The sequence below is a fragment of the Ammospiza nelsoni genome, chromosome 12 (assembly GCF_027579445.1).
Source record: "Ammospiza nelsoni isolate bAmmNel1 chromosome 12, bAmmNel1.pri, whole genome shotgun sequence".
Taxonomy (NCBI): Eukaryota; Metazoa; Chordata; class Aves; order Passeriformes; family Passerellidae; genus Ammospiza; species Ammospiza nelsoni.
This window is the reverse complement of record NC_080644.1, coordinates 11,369,618-11,392,551: the sequence shown is the minus strand read 5'-3', so window position 1 is coordinate 11,392,551 and position 22,934 is coordinate 11,369,618. Positions and strand designations below refer to the sequence as shown.

The 22,934-nt window shown below is 44.4% G+C and overlaps 1 protein-coding gene across 4 annotated transcripts in view; it reads left to right on the top strand.

The window, feature by feature from the left end:
* The window catches only part of PTPRT (protein tyrosine phosphatase receptor type T), a 489,384-nt gene extending 466,707 nt beyond the window's left edge, over nucleotides 1-22,677 (top strand). For all 4 annotated transcript variants that reach the window (XM_059480540.1, XM_059480539.1, XM_059480538.1 and 1 more), the window contains 6 exons: nucleotides 3,609-3,782; nucleotides 7,484-7,615; nucleotides 11,383-11,508; nucleotides 13,586-13,749; nucleotides 14,677-14,812; nucleotides 15,946-22,677. In XM_059480540.1, coding sequence (XP_059336523.1) covers nucleotides 3,609-3,782; nucleotides 7,484-7,615; nucleotides 11,383-11,508; nucleotides 13,586-13,749; nucleotides 14,677-14,812; nucleotides 15,946-15,999 — 786 coding nt within the window. In that variant the 3' untranslated portion in view covers nucleotides 16,000-22,677. The remainder of the gene's footprint in view (nucleotides 1-3,608; nucleotides 3,783-7,483; nucleotides 7,616-11,382; nucleotides 11,509-13,585; nucleotides 13,750-14,676; nucleotides 14,813-15,945) is intronic.
* Nucleotides 22,678-22,934: the final 257 nt, after the last annotated feature.

Here is a 22,934-nt window from a genome sequence, read left to right as displayed (position 1 = left end):
GCCATGGGCCCTGTGCAGTTGTTCCTCTCACAAAGTGGAGAATTCACCCAGAATTCTGAACACTGAACTGACTTTTCCAGTCTTATTCCCTATGAATCTATAATTCTTTACTGTGAGGTTGCTCAGGCCCTGGCACAGGGTGCCCAGAGCAGCTGTGGCTGCCCCTGGATCCCTGGCAGTGCCCAAGGCCAGGCTGGACAGGGCTGGGAGCAGCCTGGGACAGGGGAAGATGTCCCTGCCCATGGCAGGGATAGAATAGAGGGGCTTTAAAATCTCTCCCAAACAAAAACATTCTGTGGATCTGTGATTTTGAGCCAACATCAGTGTAGGGAAAAAACATGTGGGGAATTGCAGCAAGGTGAGTTTGACAGGAAAGAAAGAGACATCTACTATTTGTTGAGGCTACTCATAGTCAGAGTGAAAAGGTGGAGATTGCTTTAATTGCTTTTCCTCTCCCAGGAAAGTGTCTTTTGCAGCAAGAGAATGTCTTTTGGGATCCCCAGCCTGAGTCAGAGGCCTCTTTTCCTCCCTCTCTATGTACAGGGAGAATGTGTGTCTTTTATCTGAAGCCTTACAGGGAATCATCAGGGTTGGTACAGTGAGATAAAGAATGTGGATCCCAACTGATGGCAGCTCAATTAAAAAAAAGATCTGGTTCTATCAAGTGATAGCAGGCCTGTAAAAGTGTTTTTGGTTTGACATGGAGTCAGAGCCGAACTTCATCAAATGCTGTTTAAAAAAAACACTATTAAAAACTCAGCCACCGCTTGCTGGGTGTATTTTGTCATGATATGAGACAGGATTTGTCACCTCTGTGCTTGTTCTTTTGAGCTGCCAGGGGCTGGCAGCTCCTGTGGGAAGGAACTGCTCCACTGTGCTTTGCATAAGAGGTTCAGTGTCTGTCTTGCTGTAGGATCTATTTTTACAGGATTTTGGCTCAGAGCGTTCCTCAGTCCTGATTGTCTGGATTTAATGCAAAAGCTGCTATCTCTGCTGCAATCTTTAGCAACCAGTTGATATAACTATAGATCTGTGCTTGCAGTTTGTGGTATTTAGGTCCCACTGGCCCTGAGGAAAGGCTGGATGTATTTCTCATGTTCTACAACATGTGTGTCATGTTGTCTGGACACACAAAGCTCACTCTGGAGAGTTTTTGTAATTTGAATCAGTACAGGAACAAGGGAGAGAGGGGAGCAGCATAAAACAGGCAGGAGTAAATCACTAGCAAGTCACCTGCCTGATTATCTGCACTGTCAGAGATCTGAGATTTCATGTTGTTTCCCCAGCCAGACTCCCTGCTTTCCATCTCCAGGCAATGCAGAACCTGAATAATTTAGAGCAACTATATTATTTCAAGTTTTATACTTTGACACATTCTTTTATCTTGGATTGTTTGACCTTCCTCTTTTCTTCATTCATAACCTCTCTGTGGCAGAAGTCCAGCTCTCCTTAAGTTTGGGTTTTTTTATTTGTTTTATTGGCCCCTAAATATTTTGTATTCTTCTGGCTGCAGAGAGTTCACTGTAGGACTCCATGGGCTTTGCTCAGGAAGGGCAGATGCAAAAGTGGAAATACAATGACATCAGATAGCCATTGATCTACCACCACTTAAGCACTGGTGCTAAGATGCATTTACTTTGATTTCTGAGTTTTGATCCTTGCTGACCAACCTGGACTGGTTTGTCAGGAGGCCTCCACAATGGGGAACACAAAAGTAAAATAGATTTAAAGAAACACAGTTTGTCAAGTTGTGGAAAAGGCAGATAACAGTCAAAGACTGACAGCAAGGCCCCAGAGATTAGGGATGACTATGTAAGTGAAGCATCCTATGTGTCACTTCAAAAGGAAAGTAGCAATCTAAGTAATATATAAAACAAATAGACTTTTCTGTTCAAAAAACCCTCAAAATGACATTTTATCTGAGGTTTTTATAAGATAAGTCAGTAGTTTGAGGAATCACCAGAGGCTCTGAACACTCTGCTGGGTGTACAGGGTACAACGGCACAGGATCCACTTGAAGAGGGGAAGGATTTGTGCTTCCACCCTAAGGATGGTAAAAACAGGAGGATGTTCCACTCCATCACCAGCTCAAAGCTGCATCTTATACCTGTGGCACCCATTTCCAACCTCTAGGAAAGAGCAGGAATGTTATCTAGCTGCTCTGTGGGTTTAGAGCTGGAAATGTTTGGGAGGTGTATAATGCTTTCAGTTTATCCTGGAGCTAACAGTGTTTGGGAGAGTACCTCAGGACAATTTGCAAAACACAACGTGTTACAACAGCCACAAGCTCCTTAGTTCTTCTTCCTTTTTATCTCTGGGATGCCAAATGTTCTGAAGCTGAGTAACACAGAGTCCCCAGGCAAGTGCAAAGGAGAGCAAAAACCAGGCCTTATTGCAAAAACCAGGCCTTTATTGCAAAAACCCAGCCTTTCTAAGCAGTTACCCCATAATCAGTTACATCCTATTTAAGCACAACAAATGTAATTCAACCAACCCTCATAAACCACAATGTGAGCACTTGATGGTTCTATAACTTGTTTTTCTACCTCTAATTCAGCTGAGTCACTTTCCCATAGCCCTTTGCTGCTTAGCTGAAGGCCTAAGCCATGAATTTATAAGGCTAACAAGGCCCTTATTTTATAAGTTTTTACCTATATGCAACAGCCAAAGCCCTGCTACTCTGAGTCCCTTTAAAACAAACATATTGTGCATATGGCAGCACTGACACAACCAGAGCACACAGCCTCAGGCTGCACCAAGGGAAATACAGGTTGGAGATTGGAAAAAAAGTTTTTCATGGGATGAGTGAAAAAGTTCTGGAATGGCTGCCCAGGGAGGTGGTGCCCTGGGTGTGTTTAACAAAGCCTGGATGTTCTCGGGGCTTTAGCTGGTCACAGTGACCCTGAGATGTGTTAGAAAGTCTCTTTTCCCAGGCTGGTGGTCAAAGGAGTCAGAACTCTTCAGTTCTTGTTCTCAATTCTTTCTCTGGCCTGCCAAGGTCCGTTCAGCGGGTCAGACAGAGGCACTCAGCCCACTCCTGGGGCGGTGTTATCTTTTTATACTAAAAACTACATGTACAATATTTGCTATAACTTCCCAATAGCTGTCACCTATGTTAGACAGTGAGCTTCTACCTTAAACCAATCCAAAAGTGCCAACATCACAGCAGAAGATGGAGGCCAAGAAGAAGAAGGAGAGAGGCTGGACACACCCAGATTCCTCCATCTTGCCCCAAGCCCCCATTCTAAAAAACCAAAAAAATCTATTTTTCACCCTGTGATAAATTCACTATCATTCTACTTAAACTCTTTTGACTTGTAATTCTTCATATAAAGGTTGGTAATTGTTTTTCCATGGGTCAAGATCAAGGGCACAGGGGTCTTTGGGCTCTGTGCCAAGGTGTCTGAGCCCCCTGGGCAGGGGTTCCAGGGCAGCCAGAGGAATGTCCTGGGTTCCAACAGGACGTGGCACTGGGTACCAGGGTATTATTGAGGGGTTGGGGCTGGGTGGGACTCAATGATCTTGGAGCTCTCTTCCAGCCTGGTCATTCTGTGACTCTCGGAGGTGACCTGCAAGGCGCTCAGGCTGTTTGTGTCCTTGTTTCCCAGACGCTGAACATCGTGACGCCGCGGGTGCGGCCGGAGGACTGCAGCATCGGGCTGCTGCCGCGCAACCACGACAAGAACCGCTGCATGGACGTGCTGCCGCTGGACCGCTGCCTGCCCTTCCTCATCTCCGTGGATGGCGAGTCCAGCAACTACATCAATGCTGCACTCATGGATGTAAGCACTGCTCTGCACACCCAGCGTGGCCTAACATGGGGTTATTCCCTCTCATGATGCTTGTCTGGTCTCAGGGCTTCTGCTGGTCAGAGTAACCCTGAGATGCATTAGAAAGTCTCTTTTCCCAGCCTGGTGGTCAAAGAGGGAGTCAGAACTCTTCAGTTCTCGTTCTCAAGGTTGTTTATTGTTTCTTATCTATAAAATTCTTTCTGTGGCCTGCTGAGGTCCGTCCAGCGGGTCAGACAGAGGCACTCTGCCCATCCTTGGGGTGGTGTTATCTTTTTATACTAAAAACTATGTGTACAATATTTACCATAACTATCCAATACCTATCACCTATGTTAGACAGTGAGCTTCTACTCTAAACCAATCCAAAAGTGCCACCATCATAGCAGATGATGGAGGCCAAGAAGAAGAAGGAGAAAGGCTGGACATGCCCCAATTCCTCTATCTTGCCTCTTAAACCTTTATTTTAAAAACCCCAAAAAATCTATTTTTCACCCTGTGACAAACTAATTATGATTCTACTTAGAATTTAGTGGCTTGCAGATCCTCACATAAGGTTGGTAATTTGCTCCATGGGTCAAAATCAAAGTCACAGGTGTCTTGGGCTCTGTGTCAAGGTCTCTGAGCCCCCTGGCAGGGTTTGGGCAATCCAGGACAGCCAGAGGGATGTCCTGAATTCCGACATTCTTGGAGAATGGATCTAAAGAAAAAAAACTTATTTAGCTGTAATTTCTGAGTCTGGTATCTCCAAATCGGGCAAAGCACATGAATTTTCTCTTTGTCACCAAAATATGTCCTCCAGAGTATGGTTATCCCAGGGAAGTGATCACAGCACCAGCCTGGCAGAGTTCAAGAGGCTTTCAGACAAAACTTTTGGGCACTTTTGGGGATGGTGCTGTGCAGGGCCAGGAGTTGGGCTCCATGATCCTTGAGGGTCCATTCCAACCCAGCATTTTCTGTTACATGCTGTTATTCTGTGATCACACAACCTAGTGCTGCACCACATTGATAGAAATTTTTTGGCAAAGGCATTCCTCATTGTGCAGTCTGAGGCTGGATCACAGAAAGGCAGATGCACAAAAACATGGGGGAACAGCTCTTCCCATACATTGGTTTTGTATCCACTGGGGGAACAGCTCTTCCCATACATTGGTTTTGTATCCACTGGGGGGACAGCTCTTCCCATACATTGGTTTTGTATCCATTGGGAAGAGAAATGTTTGCCAGGTCAGCTGTTTGACGAGGATAATTTGCAGTGTGGAGCGAGTGATTGATATGATCTTATGCAGTTAAGAATGTGGGAGTGCAGGGATCAAATGTGCGAAATATTTTCAGGCTAAAGGATGTGAGTTGAGCTGATGTGACTCTGTCCGAAGGCGTTTTCCCTCGCTTTGTTTATAGCCTGGAATCTCACAGCACGGGTCATTTGTGGAGGATGAATTATGTTGATGGCTTCTTTTTGCTGTGCTGCCTTTGGACACAGATGTCTTTAAAGCCACTAATTATTGCAGTTGGAGTATGTGTAAATATGATCCAGGGTAAAATGCCATCATTTTTTCCCTGGCAGCAGCAGGGTCTCTGTTTTTTAATTTTGTCTATTCTTCAATCTTTGGGAAACAGCAATACTGTTGCATTTAAGATATTCAGTCAAACGGTCACAGAATTTATTTTAGATTTTTTTCAGCAAGATTGTGACGTTTTCATTGCAAACATGCCTAAGGAAACTTGTTATTTTAAAGTGTGTTTAGTGGTTTTGCACATTTGCAGAAGCACAATCCAGTCTTTGGTTTCTTAGGGGTGGGAATGTTTATACATTTCAGCCCTTGTTACCTCAAATCACTTTGCAAATATTTGGATCCTTCCCCACAAAATTCCAGTGGATTAATTTTTTTAGTACAAAGCAATTTTTCATCTGTCATTGAAATTCAGCCACTGTGATGTTCTCTGGCTCTCCTTTATCTTTCCATAAAGGATTCAGGAACCTTTGGGGACAAAAATAATCACAGGGGAACAGCCAGAATCCTACATTTTCATGGCTGTTCTTGCTGAGGTGTGAAGTCTTGTACTGAGCAGGGACTTTCAGAGGACAACCTCCATCCATCCCGTATTGCCCTGAAAGGAGCAAAACTGTCGCTCACCCTCCCCTAAAACAATGGAACATAATCCTTAAAAATGAGACTTAAGTCACATCATGAGTCAAGTCATGAAGAAGGGATGATAGATTTGTGTTTAATCCATGGGCTTTGGAGAAAAAACATGAATTTATGTGTCCCTAACATCATAATTGCCCCATAATCCCACACATGTTCTCTTGCATGAGTAATTCACATCTCTGTGTCACATTCTCTCTGAAATAGGACAGTGAACCTGGTTCCTCACCTGTAGCAAGGAGCTGAGGAGCTGGGCAGCGTTTCTTTTTCTCCTAAAGGCAAACCCCACAAGCACATGAGACCTTCAGCCACGAGTTAAGCTAGATTTGCTACTGACACACCATTAAAAAACCACAGCAGGAACATTCTGGTGTTTAATTAAGCGATAAACCTCAGTATTTTATTTGCCACTCTGCTGCCACCACTGGTCTGGTATTTCACAACTTTTGACCCCCATTCTGGTGTTTCTAGATGCAGAATGCAGAGTGGGGAAAAAGACAAAAATCTGTTCTAAATGAAAATTTCCCAATAAATAATTTTGTTTTCCTTCTCTGTACCTCACTTCCCATTACCCTCCTCACACGTGCACACTCAGAAACCGCTTTTTCCCAGCATGGCCCAGCACTTCCACCCACATCTTCCTCACATGGAAGAGAAAAGGCAAACACCACAAAGAGCAGCTTAATACTTCATAATTTTATTATTTCTTCACTTTAAATTCAAAATTTTATTCCGCTGGAGGGTTTTTTGTGCTTTTTTGTTTTGGTTTTTGTTTTTTTTACCCCAGAATTAGCATGCCTTTTGATTCAAGTCTGCTTCACAGATGTACAGCACAAAGGACTGTGCAGTTTCCAGGCTCATTTAAGCCCTGCCTGCCATGGTTGGGAAGCGATAAAGTTTTCAGCTTGTTGCCTTTCATCCCAAACATTCATTAACTCAGCCCTGCAGAGGTTGGGAGCACAGCTCCACCCCCTCGTGCTTAGGGAGGCTGAGGTCAGGGGGCCTTTTTGAGGTGAAAGAATAACAGCAGAAATTAAATGCCAATGTCACAAGCTCTGAATGTGCCCCATAAAGGATGGCTGGGATCCAAACATGCCACCTCTGTCACACTGCACCCCCAGGCAGCCCCAGCAGACGGGGCTAATCCCTTCTGGAGCTCCTCGAGGCCACTGCAGCACAAAGGAGAACATTTGCTTCCAGCTGTTTTCCTTCCAATTATTAATATTACTGATAGTCGTAGTCGTAGGAGTAATAGTAGAATTAGCATTATTTGCTGAGTCTCAAAATATAAATAATTGATTTGGGTAATCTCTGCTCTTGTGACACTTCTTTAATGAAATGTCTTTATTGGGAGCAAAAGAATCCCATTACGAGGCGTTCATTCATTGCGGGCCGATAACAAGGAGCAGGAGATGTGATTTGTATAATCTGGTTAAATGGCTCACACTGCCTCCCCACAGCCTCCCGGGTATAATATTCCTTTGAATAAAAGTTGATTGATTTTTTTATTTTTTTTTTTTTTAACTAATCTTACTCTTTTGTTAGAGCCACAAGCAGCCTGCTGCCTTCATTGTCACCCAGCACCCTTTGCCCAACACCATCACAGACTTCTGGAGGCTGGTGTTTGATTACAACTGCTCCTCCGTGGTGATGCTCAACGAGATGGATGCAGCACAGGTCAGTGGCTCCTCATTCCTGGCTCTTCATTCACTCCCTTCTCAAGTCCAGGGGGTTTGCAGAGAGTCCCTGCTGCCATTTTATTGGGGTGGATGCCTTCCCACCCGAGTAAATAAATGAGGGGGAGCTGGAAAGTAATAGGTGATGTTTTGGGGTTTCAGTGGAGAATAAGTCCATATGCCTGGCTCTTTGTAAGCTAATTCTTATTGCAATTAATAGGGATCATAGAAGAATTTGGATGGGAAGGGACCCGAAAGACCATGACACTTCAACCCCCTGCCATGGCAGGGACACCTTCCACTATCCCAGGTTGCTCCAAACCCCATCCAACCTGGCCTTGGACACTTCCAGGGATCCAGAGACAGCCACAGCTTCTCTCTGAACCTGTCCCAGGGCCTCACCATCCTCACAGGGAGGAATTTCTTCCTGATATCCCATCTAATCTGCCCTTCTTCATCTTAATGCTGTTCCCCTTTTTCCTATCACTCCACACCCTTCTGAAAAGTTCCCCTCCAGCTTTCCTGTAAGCCCCTTTTATGTACTGGAAAATTGCTATAAAGTCTCCCCATTTATTATATAAATACTTTGATATAAAAATATGGAAAATATAGTTAAAAGTATCAACAAGTTTTATATGCATACTTTATATATTACAGATTTACTTTGTGTTTGCAGGCCAACATTTCCCTCCCAAACCCACTTTCTCCCCTTTCATATTTTTTTGTCTGTGTTTGATTCAGGAAAATGCTCCCTACCACAGCCCCAGGGTGCTTCATGTTTGCCTTTTTCACATGGCATTTCCAGAAGAATAAAACCAAGAGAGCTGAAATAATTTGAAGGATCTTTCCCCTGAGATTTCCAGTATGATTCTGTAATACTGAGAAATGTGCTTTGCACAGTTTGAGGATAATCTAGTCCTTTTATCTCTTTTCCTTTTCCTTTTTAATGTCTAAGCTGGGTTTTGGCTACTGGACACAGCATTATTTTCAGCATTTGAGCTTGCCAGGAAGGAGCTTTTGCCATTCCTCCTGCCCTGGTGTTTCCAACCACCTTGCTGATGGGTGGCAGAGGAGAACAGCTTTCAAAAAGGTGTAATCATGCAATTTGTGTGGAGAGTACATTTGGCATGGCTAATTCACCCATTACAGCCCTTGCTCAATGAGAGGAGAGGAGTGTTGAGTTGGTACTTCATGGATTCATTTTTCATTTGTCTCTTCCATTTGTCTTACCACACTTGCAGGCAGTGAATTGTTGGTCTCTTTTTTGGATGGTGATGGAGAATCCAATCACCCCAGCCCTTAAGGGGGTGTCCCATTGGGGGAGCTCAGTGGGATCCCATTCCAGCCCCAGTGACAGCTCTGATCAGCAGTGGGCTCTCCTGTGCCCTGCAGGGTCCCACCACTGAATAAACAGAGGTTCTCAGCATCTTCTCTTTTCCTCTTCCATCTCTTTGATTCTGCATCTTGGTACTAAATACAGAGACAAATTTCACCTTTTTTTCTTCAAAGCACAACCCAGCTTTTTCTGGAAATGACACACTTTCTCACACTCACTTCTGGGAAAACACAAACCTTTCAGCCCCAGCCAGCGTTATTCTTGTGACTATCTTTCACAAAGCTTAGATTTTCTTTTTTTCCTAGCAAAGTTTTGCTGCTCTGATGTAGTCTGTAGGCACAGAAAAGGGGATTTGGCAGTGCATGAATTCACTTTGACAGTTTCTGTAGCACGATGTCACCTCCCTCAGGAGTGCAGCCAATGCTAGAACACCCAGGTGGCACTGGAAGTTAAGGAGGATTTTAAAGTTTGTATTTTATGAGCTACCAGGACACCGTGAGACAGTTTGACATCACAGAATCATTTGGGGTGGAAAAGACCTCTTAGATTATTAAATCCAACTGTTACCTCAGCCCTGCCAAGGCCACCACTAACCCATGCCCCCAAGTGCCACATCTACACATCTTTTAAATCCCTCCAGGGATGGTCACTCCACCACTGCTCTGGGCAGCTGTTCCATTGCTTGACCATCCTTTCAGTGAAGAAGTTTTCCCTAATATCCACTCTAAGCTTCCCCTGGCACAGTTTGAAGCTGTTTCCTCTCACTCTGTCCCTTGTTCCTTGGGAACAGAGCCCACACTCAGGGATTTGTGCAGAGTGAGAGGGTTTTCCCCCCAGTCCTCCTTTTCTCCAGGCTGAGCCCCTTTCCCACCTCCATCATCTGCTCCTGGGGGCTCCAGACCCTTCCCCAGCTCTGCTGCCCTTCAGACCATGCACAACCATTGTGAGATGGAATGGCTTCAAGCCCATCAATCCAGATCTCTGTGCAGGTCCTCCCTACCCTCCAGCAGATCATCAGATCCATTGTGGAGAGGAGAAGAGAACTTGGCGCTGTCCTTGCATCACAATATTGTCATTCCATGTCTGTTCATCAGTGCCTGATCCCAGGCTGTGCCCTGAGTATAAATAAACCTTTGTGGAGGTCAGAGCACACACACTACACTGCAGTGTTCAGCAGTTATACACCTGTGTGTTTGGAGGGGTGGCCATTCACAGACCTGCTCTGGAAGAAGCAAATTTTCCATCCTAAGGAAAGATTTCATTTTTTTTCTGCTTTCCACTGCACCTTGAGGTTGTTTGCCAAAGCTCAGCTTGGCTCACATCTCCCTGCCTGAGGGACAGATGCTTTGAGAGGAGATCACTAGGCAGCTTGAAAGTCTGAAGGAAGAGTAAAGAAACCCTTCAAAGGACTTGCTTGTGTGGTCTTGGCTGGCTTGCTTAATCTTGAAAAGCTAACAAGGGCAAAGATGCATAAGATTGTGTGAATATCCCACCCAATTTCAATCCAATATGATCAAAGGAAGAACAGGAGTGCAGAATTAATGCAGCCACATGCACACACTCCACATTGTTGCTGGCAGTGATTGAACTTGAAAAGCTAGAGATCAAGTTCAAATGAGCATCTGGGGGTTTCAAAACTTGTACAAAATTACACTTGAAAATAGGAAGGAAAAAAAAAGCCACAAAGAAATACAGTCTTAGCAGAAACTGCTAATGAGATCTCATGCAAAATATTTTTGTGCCATGATCTATTTCCAGCTGGATTTTAAATTCTTAGATTGTCATTTGTGTGCACAGGGTGGGTTTTGTCCTTTCAACTCAGTAATATCAGCACAAGAAAAAGACTCCCAGCCTGCTTCACAAACTTCAGAGGTGCAGTTGTGGTTCACCCTGAAACCAGAGCAGCTCTTGTGCTCTCAGAACAAACTCACTTTCCTTCTCCTGCTCACTGGTCAAGCCAGAAAATGAAAAAGTTCATCTTACAGAAAAAAAAGAAATTTCATTTTGTTTGAATTAAGATTAATTTTCTTGGTGCCTGTACTGTTTCCTCTTTTTTACCAGATCTCTATGGTTCCTATTAAATTTATCTACAGACACTAATCTTTCAATGTTCCTGTTAAATCTCTGCCTTTACAGAAGCTTTATTTGTAAGCCACCTTTCTGCACCTCTACACTCAGAATCCAATCACTTCCAAACTGTGTTCATACAAAAATAAAGAGGAAGAAAATTCCAGACCCTAAAATATATTTCTTTTTTCCTTCATATTCAGGATATAAAATGTTTTACTGAGCTAGAATGAGGTCTTGTCTGAACAAATCCACGACAGACAAATTGGTGATGGATTTTGAGCTGGTAATAGATCCAAAAGAAATTACTGGATATGTTAATAATTAAGATTTCTATTTGGTTTTGTGGGTTTTTTTTTCCCTAGCTCTGCATGCAGTACTGGCCAGAGAAGACATCCTGTTGTTATGGCCCAATCCAGGTGGAGTTTGTTTCAGCAGATATTGATGAAGATATCATCAACAGGATATTCCGGATTTGCAACATGGCCAGGGTAAGACAGGAGAAATACTACATTCCCTAGTTATTCTCAAAAACACATTTTGGCTCAAAGAAGAGGCACAGCCAAGACTTGGGGTTTAGAGATGCAGAATATCTCACCTAGGAATGAAATTCCACTGCAGCTACTTCCTTTAATTAACATTTAATCAGCCTGCATTGCTAAAGGACTCTTGGCTGAAGGCAGCGAGTGGATGATACGAGCTGAAAATCTGTATTTAAATGGTGAGCATTTTTCTGTGTGTATTTGAGAACAATTCATCACTTAGTAGCCAATATAAAGCCATCAGTATTGCAGGAAATAAACTGGGATGGTGTCAGCAGCTCTCCATCTGTCAGCTCCCAGGCAGCATCTCTGAAGACAGATGCAATGTTTACTGGCTAGACTGGGATTCCCAACTGCCACTGCTTTCCCTATAAATAAGCAACTGCCATTTCTGTGAGCAGCTCTTTGTCTGTGTCCCTCAGCCCCAGGACAGCTGAAATGATAGAAACAAAGTTTATCTGCACACTGAGCCTTGGCAATCCAGCTTCAGGGCTGCAGGAAAGGGCTTCAGCAGAGGATTTTTCTCTCATTAGTCGTTTCCCAGATTGCTAATGTTTCCTTTGTTGTTCCTCTTTCATTTTTTTTCTTGTCAGAAATGGAAGCAGGCTTTGTAAATTGTATTTCCATGCAGTGTAACCCATCAGTGTCTGCATGGTCAGAGCCTGTGCGGCCGTTCAGGTGTGGCACTGCAGAGGGAACCTTGTGCTCCAGCACAGAAATTGATAAACTGGTTGGATATCAGACACCTTCCTGTGTCCCAGGGGGTGATAAAGCTGGTCAGAGCAAGGCTCTGTGGCTCTCAGATGGAGCTGGACCATGGATGCAGGGCTGCAGGGCGGGAGCTGTGCACTCACAGCTCTCTGCACTCATCCATGTCCAACACCACGGCCACTGCCAGCAAATTTGTGAGGATCCTTTCCCTCCTCAACCCCCAGAGAATTTCTGAGGGCTGCCTCTACTTCTTATGGCACAGCACAGCAAAGAGACATTTGACTTGTTTGTGCAGTTTGATGCAATTTGATTCTGGAAGCCAAACAAAGCTCCCATGCACTTGGTGTCTGCTTGGCTCTGTAACAATTGTTATCCAGGTTAGAGAAAAGGCCTTGTTTTTGCACTCTACCTGTCAACCTGTTTTTTAAAGTTCTTCTAAGCCTTCTGATGTTTACATTCTTGTAATGAACTTTCTCATGCACTTTATGTAAATAACTTATTGTTTTACATTATTTTATGGAAAAGGAGAAATTTAATAGACTGTTAGTTTGTCATTGGAGAGGTGGCACTGTCATCCTCCAATCCACTGTCATTTTTAGAAAACTATAAATGTTAGAGTCAGAAATTAAACACCCCTCTTTTTTACCTTGGGAAGTCCAGTGTCCACATCATTTTATTTTGTGTCCTAAAGCAACACTGTACCCAGCATGTAGAGCACCAGCACTGCTGGTGCAGGTGCAGAGGGGAAGCTGCTCTGCAAGCAGTGCTCCTGATAGAAAAAGATTTTAAAATCACAGAAAATTCAGGGAGCTAAAAAGAAAGTTAGACTTAGTAGGCCCTGGGAAAATGTTAAAGGTAGGCCCTGGGAAATGTTCAGCCTTGTATTTGCTGATCATGTACTAAAAGAATAGAAGAAAGGATTTCATCAGAAGGCCAGCTAAGAATAGAATAGGAAAGAATGATAACAAAGGCTTGTGGCTGGGACTTTCTGTCCGAAGAAAGTTTTGTTAGAAATAGCTAACATAGGCCAGTCACAGATCCACCTGTTGCATTCCACAGCAGCAGATAACCATTGTTTACATTTTGTTCTTGAGGCCTCTCAGCTTCTCAAGAGGAAAAAATCCTAAAGAAAGGATTTTTCATAAAAGATGTCTGTGAGATGAGAGGAATTTCCTGGGTTCCGACAGTACCCCTGCCACCAAGATCTCTTAATAAAAACATAGAATCATAATAATTCAGTGACGATGTGTTGGTGATTGCTGGCCCTGGCTGCCCTGCCCTCCCTGGCTGGCCCCTGAGCAGCTGTGTGTTGCAGCCGCAGGACGGGTACCGCATCGTGCAGCACCTGCAGTACATCGGCTGGCCGGCCTACAGGGACACCCCTCCCTCCAAGCGCTCCCTGCTCAAGGTGGTCCGGAGGCTGGAGAAGTGGCAGGAGCAGTACGATGGCAGAGACGGGCGCACCGTGGTCCACTGCCTGTGAGTAAGGGCTGGGGAATGGCCGCAGCATCACGTGTTGTGGGTTATGGCTCTAGAAATCCCCCAGGCTTCAGCTGGGGGAAAGGGAGTTAAAGTACATTTGTACTGCTAACTTCACACGCTTCTGCACGCTTGTACTTAATGTACAACTTCATGTACTAACTACATTTATAATAATAACCTCAAGTTGAATATTGTATTGTATTATAGTATCCTGGCCCAGGGATTTTGCTGATTGCAGTGAGAGATAGCTCCAAGAGCCCTGGTACATTGTGGGTCTCGTGTCTGCAGCACAAACAGAGCTGAAGCAGCCCTGCCATGTGCCCAGCTCTGATCATAGAGCTGCTGTGAGCCCAGAGCAGGGGTCTGCAGCACTGCAGTCCCTGAGCTCCCCTGTCCCTTACTCCAGGGGGACAGGAAAGCTCCCCTTATCCCTTAGTCCTTCCATCCCTGCCCCAGTTCTACAGGTCTCCACTTTCACAGACTAACAGAATGGATTGGGTTGGAAGGGACCCCAAACACCACTCAGTTCTAGTGGACTCCTTCCACTGTCCCAGCCTGCTCCAAGCCCTGTCCAGCCTGGCCTTGGACACCTCCAGGGATCCAGGGGCAGCCACAGCTTCTCTGGGCACCCTGTGCCAGACCTCACCACCCTCACAGGGAAGAATTCCTTCCCAATACCCCATCTATCCCTGCCCTCTGGCAGTGGGAAGGCATTCCCCTTTGTCCTGTCACTCCATGCCCTTGTTCAAAGCCCCCCTCCAGCTCTCTTGGAGCCCCTTGAGGCACACAAACCCTTGAACATCAGAGACCTTCCATGTGTCAGCAATCTCTCCATTAGAGACCTGTCCATGGGCTGTGAGCTGTGTGTGCTGTCCTTCCCCCAGCCTCACCAGCCCCTCCTTGCCCTGTCTGTCCCTCTGCCAGGAACGGTGGTGGTCGCAGCGGCACCTTCTGTGCCATCTGCAGCGTGTGTGAGATGATCCAGCAGCAGAACATCATCGATGTGTTCCACATAGTGAAAACGCTACGGAATAACAAATCCAACATGGTGGAGTCACTGGTAAGGCTTCTTCCTGCTCATTCCCCACCCAGTGTGTGGGCAACAGACTTCAGGATAGGTAAAAGATGTCAAAATTAGTTCAGGATGAATCAAAATGAATGGGAACATGGAGACACCAGAGTTAAAACTGGTCCTGTTTTAGCATGTTCAGTGAATCTTCCTGCTTCTCCTTCTGAGAAGAGGGGATGCCCAGGCAGAGAGGTGGACACTGTGTCCCATGCCCAGCCACCTCAGGAGGTCAAACCCCACAGATCTGTCACCATGGCTGTGGGAAGAGTGGGATTTGTCCTCCTGTCCATGCAGGGGTTTGTCCTCCTGTCCATGCAGGGATTTGTCCTCCTGCCCAGCCCAGTGCTGGGTGCTGTGACACATCTTGAAACCAGGAAAGGAGAACAGTCCAGCCTCAGGCCTGGCTCCCTGCAGCCCAGGAGATTAAACTGTCCTGAATTCAGTCATCTCCATCCATCACTCTGAGCTCATGCCTCAGAAGCAACACGTGCAGTGAGGGCTGGAGGCAATAATGAATGGTCCAGACTGCGGCTGTCTCTTTGAGTGCTTTTCTCTGCCTTTGATGACACCATCTCCCAGCCATGCTTGCTCAGGATCACTCAGAAACACAACCAGTGTTTGCCTGCTCCTGCCAAAGGGTATAAGAGAGAGGGAGGAAGTATTTTTGCTTGCAGGATGAGGCTCTGAGGAATTTTCCCATATCCTAATGTGTGACAGTGTTCACAGGGGTCTCAGGTTTAGGGAAGAGACGAGGATCTGACTCCATGTTTCAGAAAGATTAATTTATTGTTTTATGATATATATTACATTAAAACTATACTAAAAGAATAGAAGAAATTATTTCCTCAGAAGGCTAGCTAAGAATAGAATAGCAAAGAATGATAACAAAGGTTTGTGGCTCGGACTCTCTGTCCAAGCCAGCTGGGCTATGATTGGACATTAATTAGAAACAACCACATGAGACCAATCACAGATGCACCTGTTGCATCTCACAGCAGCAGATAATCATTGTTTACAATTTGTTCCTGAGGAACAACTTCTCAGGAGGAAAGATCCTAAGGAAAGGGTTTTTCATAAAAGATGTCTGCAACACTAATGCCATTCCTTTGTGTCCTCTCTTTCAGGAACAGTATAAATTTGTATACGAGGTTGCACTGGAATACTTGAGTTCCTTTTAGCCCAGCCAAGGGAGGGGACCCCACGATGTGCCAGACCCCAAACTCTGGTGGATGCTTCTCCCCTGTCCCACACTGGAAGGCAGTGACAAGTGTGGGGAGGAAAACTTCTCCTGCCTTCTCAGCAAGAGACTGAGGTTGCAGAGACCTCGCTGGAAGGAGGAGGCGATGCCTGTGTGTGCTGCTGCCTGCTTTCTATGGGAACATCTACTGCTTCTTAAATAACTTACTGTAAAAATTAGCAACGTGGGAGACAGGCTGAAAGACCGGACTTTCTAATCCCCTCTGACTTCTCTTTTGGATTGTGTTTTTGTTCTGCTTGCTGCAGAGAGGGGAAGGAATGAAACCCTTAGGAAATTCTCTTTTAAATGTCTCCTTTTTAATTTATAATTTTGTTCTCAAATCCCAGCCTTTTAATTTTTTAATTTCATGCAGCAGTCATTTGGGAAAATGAGATAGCCATAGGGGATACATGAAATGTTTCATTACAATTTGTCTACCTTATCTGTTTCCTTTTATTTGTTTTTCCTAATGAAAGGGCCAACACACACATATAAAAAACAAAAAGACTATGCTGGAATTCTCTTCCCAAACGTAGTAGTCCCTTTAAGCATGAAAATAGATGGTGGAGATGAGAAGCTGTACGTGGATCCACTGCCTCCACAGAAATATTTCCTCCCAGTTTCTGCTCAACTTCAGGGCTGTGCATGACCCAGTTCCATCCCTCTGGTCTGTGTCCTTTCACTGCTGGTGAAGCTGCTGAGGAGTTTCCCAGCCACTTGGACCTGAAAGTTAAATATGTGCATCAACAAATGGCATTCATCTGGCAACTTTGGTGATTTGGTCACCACATTTCCCAAGTATTGCTGGGGTGCAGTGTGTCTGACAAACAGGGTATGAAGTAGGTATTATTGCTCATATACTATGTATGACTATTTTTTATTTATTATTTGTATTACTGTAGAACTTAGGAGCCCCAGTCACGCCAGGAGCCTGCTGAACCAGGCACTGTGCAGGCAGACAGCAAAGAAAGTTCCTGCTCAAGAGTTTCAAAGTCTGAAGTTCTTAAAATTGAGTTTGGGCAAGATTTCCTCACTATTTCCAGGAACCTACAAGCTTCAAAACTGTAACCCATTGGAGCTGTAGGAAAGGTGATGTACATACACAGAAACCTGTAAAGAGAAGTGTTAGCCCAGCACAGCAAACAGAACTTCTCTTTTTAAGCAAAACAGCTTTTGTTTTATTCTTCAAAAATGCCTGTGCAAGTCTCCTTCTCTGAAACAAGCACCAGATGTGTTTTGCCATGGTTGTGGACCTCATTCTGACTTCTTAGCAGCCAAGAAATTGCTTTTCTGAAAAAGTATGTTTAAGTAGTTAATCACTAAGGTCTGCAGGGTAATCTTGGGGAAAAAATAATTGAGTGAGCAAGGCTTTACAATAATTAGTATTTCAATTTAGCCATTTATTTATCTTGAGGGTGCGGGATATGAGGTTGCTCTGTGTGTAAAATGGATTCTGGGGTGTAGGTTCTCTAAATTCAGACTTGCTAAAAGATAGACTGGAGGTAAGAGTTGAAGGAAACTTCAATTTTCTTATCACCCTGTAGTTTTCCACCCTCAGGTAAATCCTCAGAGGCTGCTGAGAGCTCTGTCCTGGCACAGAGCATGCCACAAGTTCAGAATGTTTTGCTAATTCTGTCTGTGAATTCAAAAGGCGCCTCTGCTTCATGGCCATTCTTTCTTCAATAGTCACACCCTCACCTTGACCAGGAGGGATGGAAATGAAAACTGGCAAAAGCAGCTCTCAACTCAGCCACAAACCAGTACCCAACCAAACCATTGCCATCCACCAGGACCTGCACCAGCCCAGGGAAGGATGCTTGGAGTTTCATTAATACCCCTCTTGATAAGCAAAGGATGCTGAACCATCTGGGGTTTCTCTAAAGAGCTTTGGATTCTTGGCTTTAATACCACGAAGGTCTTAACTGATCATGAACCACCTTCTCACAGGAGCCTCTGTGCTGTTCCTGGTTGGTCCTTTCTGCTGCCTGCAAAAAATCAACTTTAGTTCCAGTTGGGGCTGTCAAGTGACTTGTCTTTATTTATGCAACAACACAATTCAGCAGGAAAAATAAGTAGAAGGCAAAGTGAAACTAGGAGATAAAAGTGAGAGGAAAAGGATAATATTGGTGTTTTGATTACAGGTGGCTGGGTGGAACAGTGTAGGTCAGGTGCTGGGAGAGAAAAGGGAAGAGGGAATTCTAATCCCAGGATGGGATTTTTCAACAACTGCCTAGGTACGAAGAAACTACAAGTCAGCAAAGTGTTTTTGACTCTGCTGACTCCAGAAAGCCAAGGGGAACCACTCCCTGTGGATAATATAGAAATATTAATTAGTAATTAGCATTCTGTTAATTTTACATAGAAGGTAGCACAATGACAGTTGTCCCTGGTGACTTAGGGGAGTGCAGCCAGCAGTGAGGGTGACAGCTGGGCTAAGGGAACAGGGAGGTACAGAAATGCCACTATCACTGAGGTGTGAAGTGTAGGAGGTAATTTAGGCTTAACTTATAAGAAAGTGGATTGAAATGCCAGAGTTAGGCCCACAGGAGGGGTGTGTGAGTGAGGGGAAGGATGTGTGGGATGAGCAGAGCAGCACCGGCAGTGCAGTGCTTTAGGGTCTGGAGGTGGGTTTGGATGTGTTTTATGGTATGAAAACTACTAAAGGGTCAGGTACCTGTATCAGCTGGCCCACAGCAACTCCCTGTGTGCTCAGCCCTCTGCAAAAGCCAAGTGATGTTGGCACAAACTGCAGGGAATTATATTTAAGCTAAATTTTACATTTGGTAGGAGCTCGATGCAAATGTTGGTTCCCACAGCCCAGCTCTTAGTCACAGCTTATTATGTGGCCACTCAACCATGTGTGTGAACTTGCTAATGTCCAGCCTAAAACCCATATGGAAAGATGCTCAGCAGACACTGCAGATTGTGTTGCCAAATTGTTATAAATTCCTGCAGTTACAGTGCTTTTGGGGGACTGACCCAGCTCCAGTCTGTGTTGGCTCAGGGATCTTCATGCTGTTCCTCCCTGCACAGTGCATATATGCCAAGTGTGAATTAATGATGAAAGGAATTGTGTGGAAAAGCTCACTTTAAATCACTTTATTACCTTGAGGTTGTTTAAACCCTAGAGAACAGCCCATAGTGAAGTAGGTAATGTGTTTGAAGCAAGATTATGGGTGATGGGTTTGTTTTCATGGGGAAAGAAAGGAATTATGAGATGAGATAAAGGAGGTTTTCTCACTCCTGGAAGGATTAATAGTCAGTGTGAGCTTTTCAGCCTAAGCATCCCCTGCTGTGGATGAAAAGTGATAATGTGCAGTAAAAAAAAAAGGTGAATTCCTCAGTGACTGAATCTTAGGCTGGAAAAAATAATCACATTGACAATATTTGAATGGACATAATGAAGATGAACTTATTCCCATGGAGACATCCTTCAGAGGCGAGGGGAACTGTTTGTGATAGCAGAGTTGGTGTAAAGTTTGGAATGGAATACAAGGAAGTAGAAACAGGTGGTTTGGGGTCATTATCTCATATAGGGGGTAAAAAACATCTTAAATTATTATTGGTGTAACTGCAGCAACGAACTCCACTGGTTATCAGGAGTTTCTAGCCTTCTATTCTGGAGCTGTAAACTCCCAGGGAAAACAAAAAAAAAAAGGTCCAGTACCCACATGGACCCCACAGTAGTAAATTTAAGCCTGTGGGTGCTAGAGTGGCTTTTCCATTTACTTTCCACAGGCCCTGCAGCAGCAGTTTGTGGGATTTCCCTTGGGAATCTCAAGCCAGGGATTTCTGGTCACTGCTCTTGGTGTGCTGCAGAGTCAGAGGAAGGAGAGAGGCTCCTGCAGAGGGTGGTTCAGGAGGCAGTTAAACCAGTTTTCATCTGGAAGAAAAGGAAAGGAGAAGAAATCTCCTTTGGGAGGAACCAAATATTGGAGGAAAAAGCAAATGAAATGGATCCTGGAACAGGTAGGAAATTTGCACCTTGCTCTCTCTCTCTGATTCTTGCACAGCTGCTCTCATCTCACTCTCCTGAGTTCCTGCCAAGATCATAAAAAACACATAATGTCACATTCCCTGCTGTGGAGATGGAGCACTCGGAGTGTGACAGAGGGAATAAATCCTGAGGGACAAAGATAAAAGAAGATTTGCTCAAGAGAGGAATCTTCAAATATGAGGTGCTTCTATCTGTCACACTTGCAGAATTTTTAGTAAAGTCACAGAGCAGTGCACAGTCCTGGCATGGTCCTGGATGGGCAATGTGGTGGAAAAGTTCCCCTTGGAAAACTTCATTGTCCTGTAATAAATGTGAGCAATCCACTCCATGACATTGGCAGCACAGTTAATTTTTGTGATCACTCCAGCCAGTGAAAGGGGCATCTCAAGATGGTGTGAAACTGCTGCATTTTCATTTGAGAATCTTTAATTTGTCTTAAGTGTACAAAAGACAGTCAATCCCATTTTTTTTTTATTTTTTAGGAAAATAAAGGGGGCCATGTGGCAAAAGTGGCAACATTTATTAAGTGGCAACATTTATTCAGTATAACCACTGCCACTGGGTCAAAAATTCCATATTCCTGCTGTGTGAGGGCAGAACAAAGCACTGCAGCTGCCCTGCCCAGACAGAGGAACAGGAGGAGCCAGCTAAGTCAGAGAGACAGATGTGAGCAGTGAGGATCCTGTTAACCCTCCTGTGCTCCTGCTTATTTAGATTGAAGTCTTTGATAGCCATACATACATAATATACAATTTCAATGCAAGTGCTCTTTCTTTCCCTGTTCCCAAAAATACCTCCAGCTCTTTTTCCTCGAGGGTGAGCCAACAGCACAGTGAGCAAAGCCCAATTTCTGCAGTTTTGGCAAGGACCACAAGGAAAATCCATCATGTATTATCTGTTCATTGACTTGGAAAAGGTATCAATCATCTGCCTCATATGCATACTTGAAGAATGTACAATTTGCTCAAACTGTCAAGCGGAATCATACATTTTCATATACCACCAAATCCTGGAGGTACAGAGTGTGATGGAAAGAAAAAAAAAAGAGGCAAAAACTTGCTGACTTCCAGTGACCTCTAGTCTATAACCATTAACTGCTGTGTTAAAATATTTTAAAAGTTTCCCTTGTGAAAAAAAAAAAATAAACTATGTTCAGAATATCCTACAGTTTAATGTTGGACTAGTAGAATGTGAAAACGTGGCAGCTTTTCCAGTTTGTAAAAACATGAGGGATCTAAATCAGTCTTTCCATCCTCATCCCAGTTCATGCAGCAGATTTTCCACCACTATTCTGTTTTCAACCTGAGCCTTAAAAGACAAACTAATGCAGCAGACTGAATGCCAGATGCTGGTGTTCCCATAGTGTTTCCTGGTAGGGGGGAAAAGATTTAAAAGGATGAAAAGGGAAAAGAACAAGCTAAAATGGTTTTTCTTGGAATTCAATTCAAAGAGCTGTTTCTGAGCAGTATAAACATGAGCCAGTCCATGGCACTCTGGAGGTACAGGGTGAAGATGCTGTTGATGTCCCTTAGGGACCAATTCTGGTATTTCATATATAGGCACCCAAGAGGTATCTATACATGAAATATCAGGATTGGTTCTGATATTAGTGGTTCCTTTGTGGAAGCAATTGTCACAGCAGGAATGTTTCACTGGGGATCTGTTACCCTGCAATGCCACCCTTTGGGACACCCTGTGAGACACCTCAAGTGTGTTGCACTGGATGGATTTCCTTGTGTGAGTACATCATCTTTCAGTGAGGGAATCCCCAGGAACTCTTCTTTGTGTGAAATAATGGAAAGGAGTGTCTTTTGGGGGATGGAAGAGGAAGTGGGGCCAGCACTTTACAAGCTTTCATGAATTTAGGTACTCTGAGACTCTCCAGGACAAACACTGCTCGGTGTTTCACATTGCTGACAGTCAAACCAAACTTCATGTGCTGGACTTCCATGTACCTGGAGCAGAACTGGAATTACCCCCTCATTGCCCTTCTAGCCCTTTCCTGCATTGCCAGCATTTAAACACTGTACTTCTATGCCAAAAGTTTGAGCTGCATCCTTAACACACCTTTAACCCACCCCGACTAACCGCAGTGACAGAATTCACTCCCACCCCGATTCAATCTCCTGTGGGCACCCAGATGTGCCAGCATCGCTTCTTGCCAGCCTTGCCACCTCCTCAGAGGGCAGTGGCTGCCTCTGGCTGAGCAGTGTGCCATCCCAGCTCCCTGGATGTGTTTTTGGGCAGGGAGGAGTGCTGCTGCATGAGAGGAGTCTCTGCTGATGCGGTGCCGCTGCCCCCTCTGCTCCCCCTCGGCCTTTATGGATTACTGGTGAAACTCACTTGTACAGTTTGGATGTTTGATAGATAAAGCACGTATGAAAAAACAAAAAAAGGAAAAAAATATAAATACAAAACTCTCAACACTGTGCATTCAGTGTCTTTTCTTTCTAGCTTAAAAGAAGGAAGGTAAATAATGTCAAGTCAATGAATATCAGATATATTTTTTGACTGTACATTACAGTGAAGTGTAATCTTTTTTTTACAACTGCGAGTCCATCTTATTTATTCTTGTAAATGTTCCCAGACAATGTTTGTAATATGGGCTGTGTTGCAAATCCATAAAATAAATCTGTGATCTGAGATTAATGTTTTACTAAGAGACTCTTGTACTTGTGCCTTTTCTTTGGACTTAGAAGAGGCAAGGCATTGTGAGCAGCACTGCTGGAAATGATGGGGTGATTGCATGACAAAAAATAAGACCAGCATCTTGTCACAGTGATGGGCTTTGCATCATGGTTGTCATTCAGGAGACGAAGAGCAAAAAAGAGAATTCAGCAGGCACTTGAGCCTAGCTGCAGATTTTGTGTCAGTCCTCT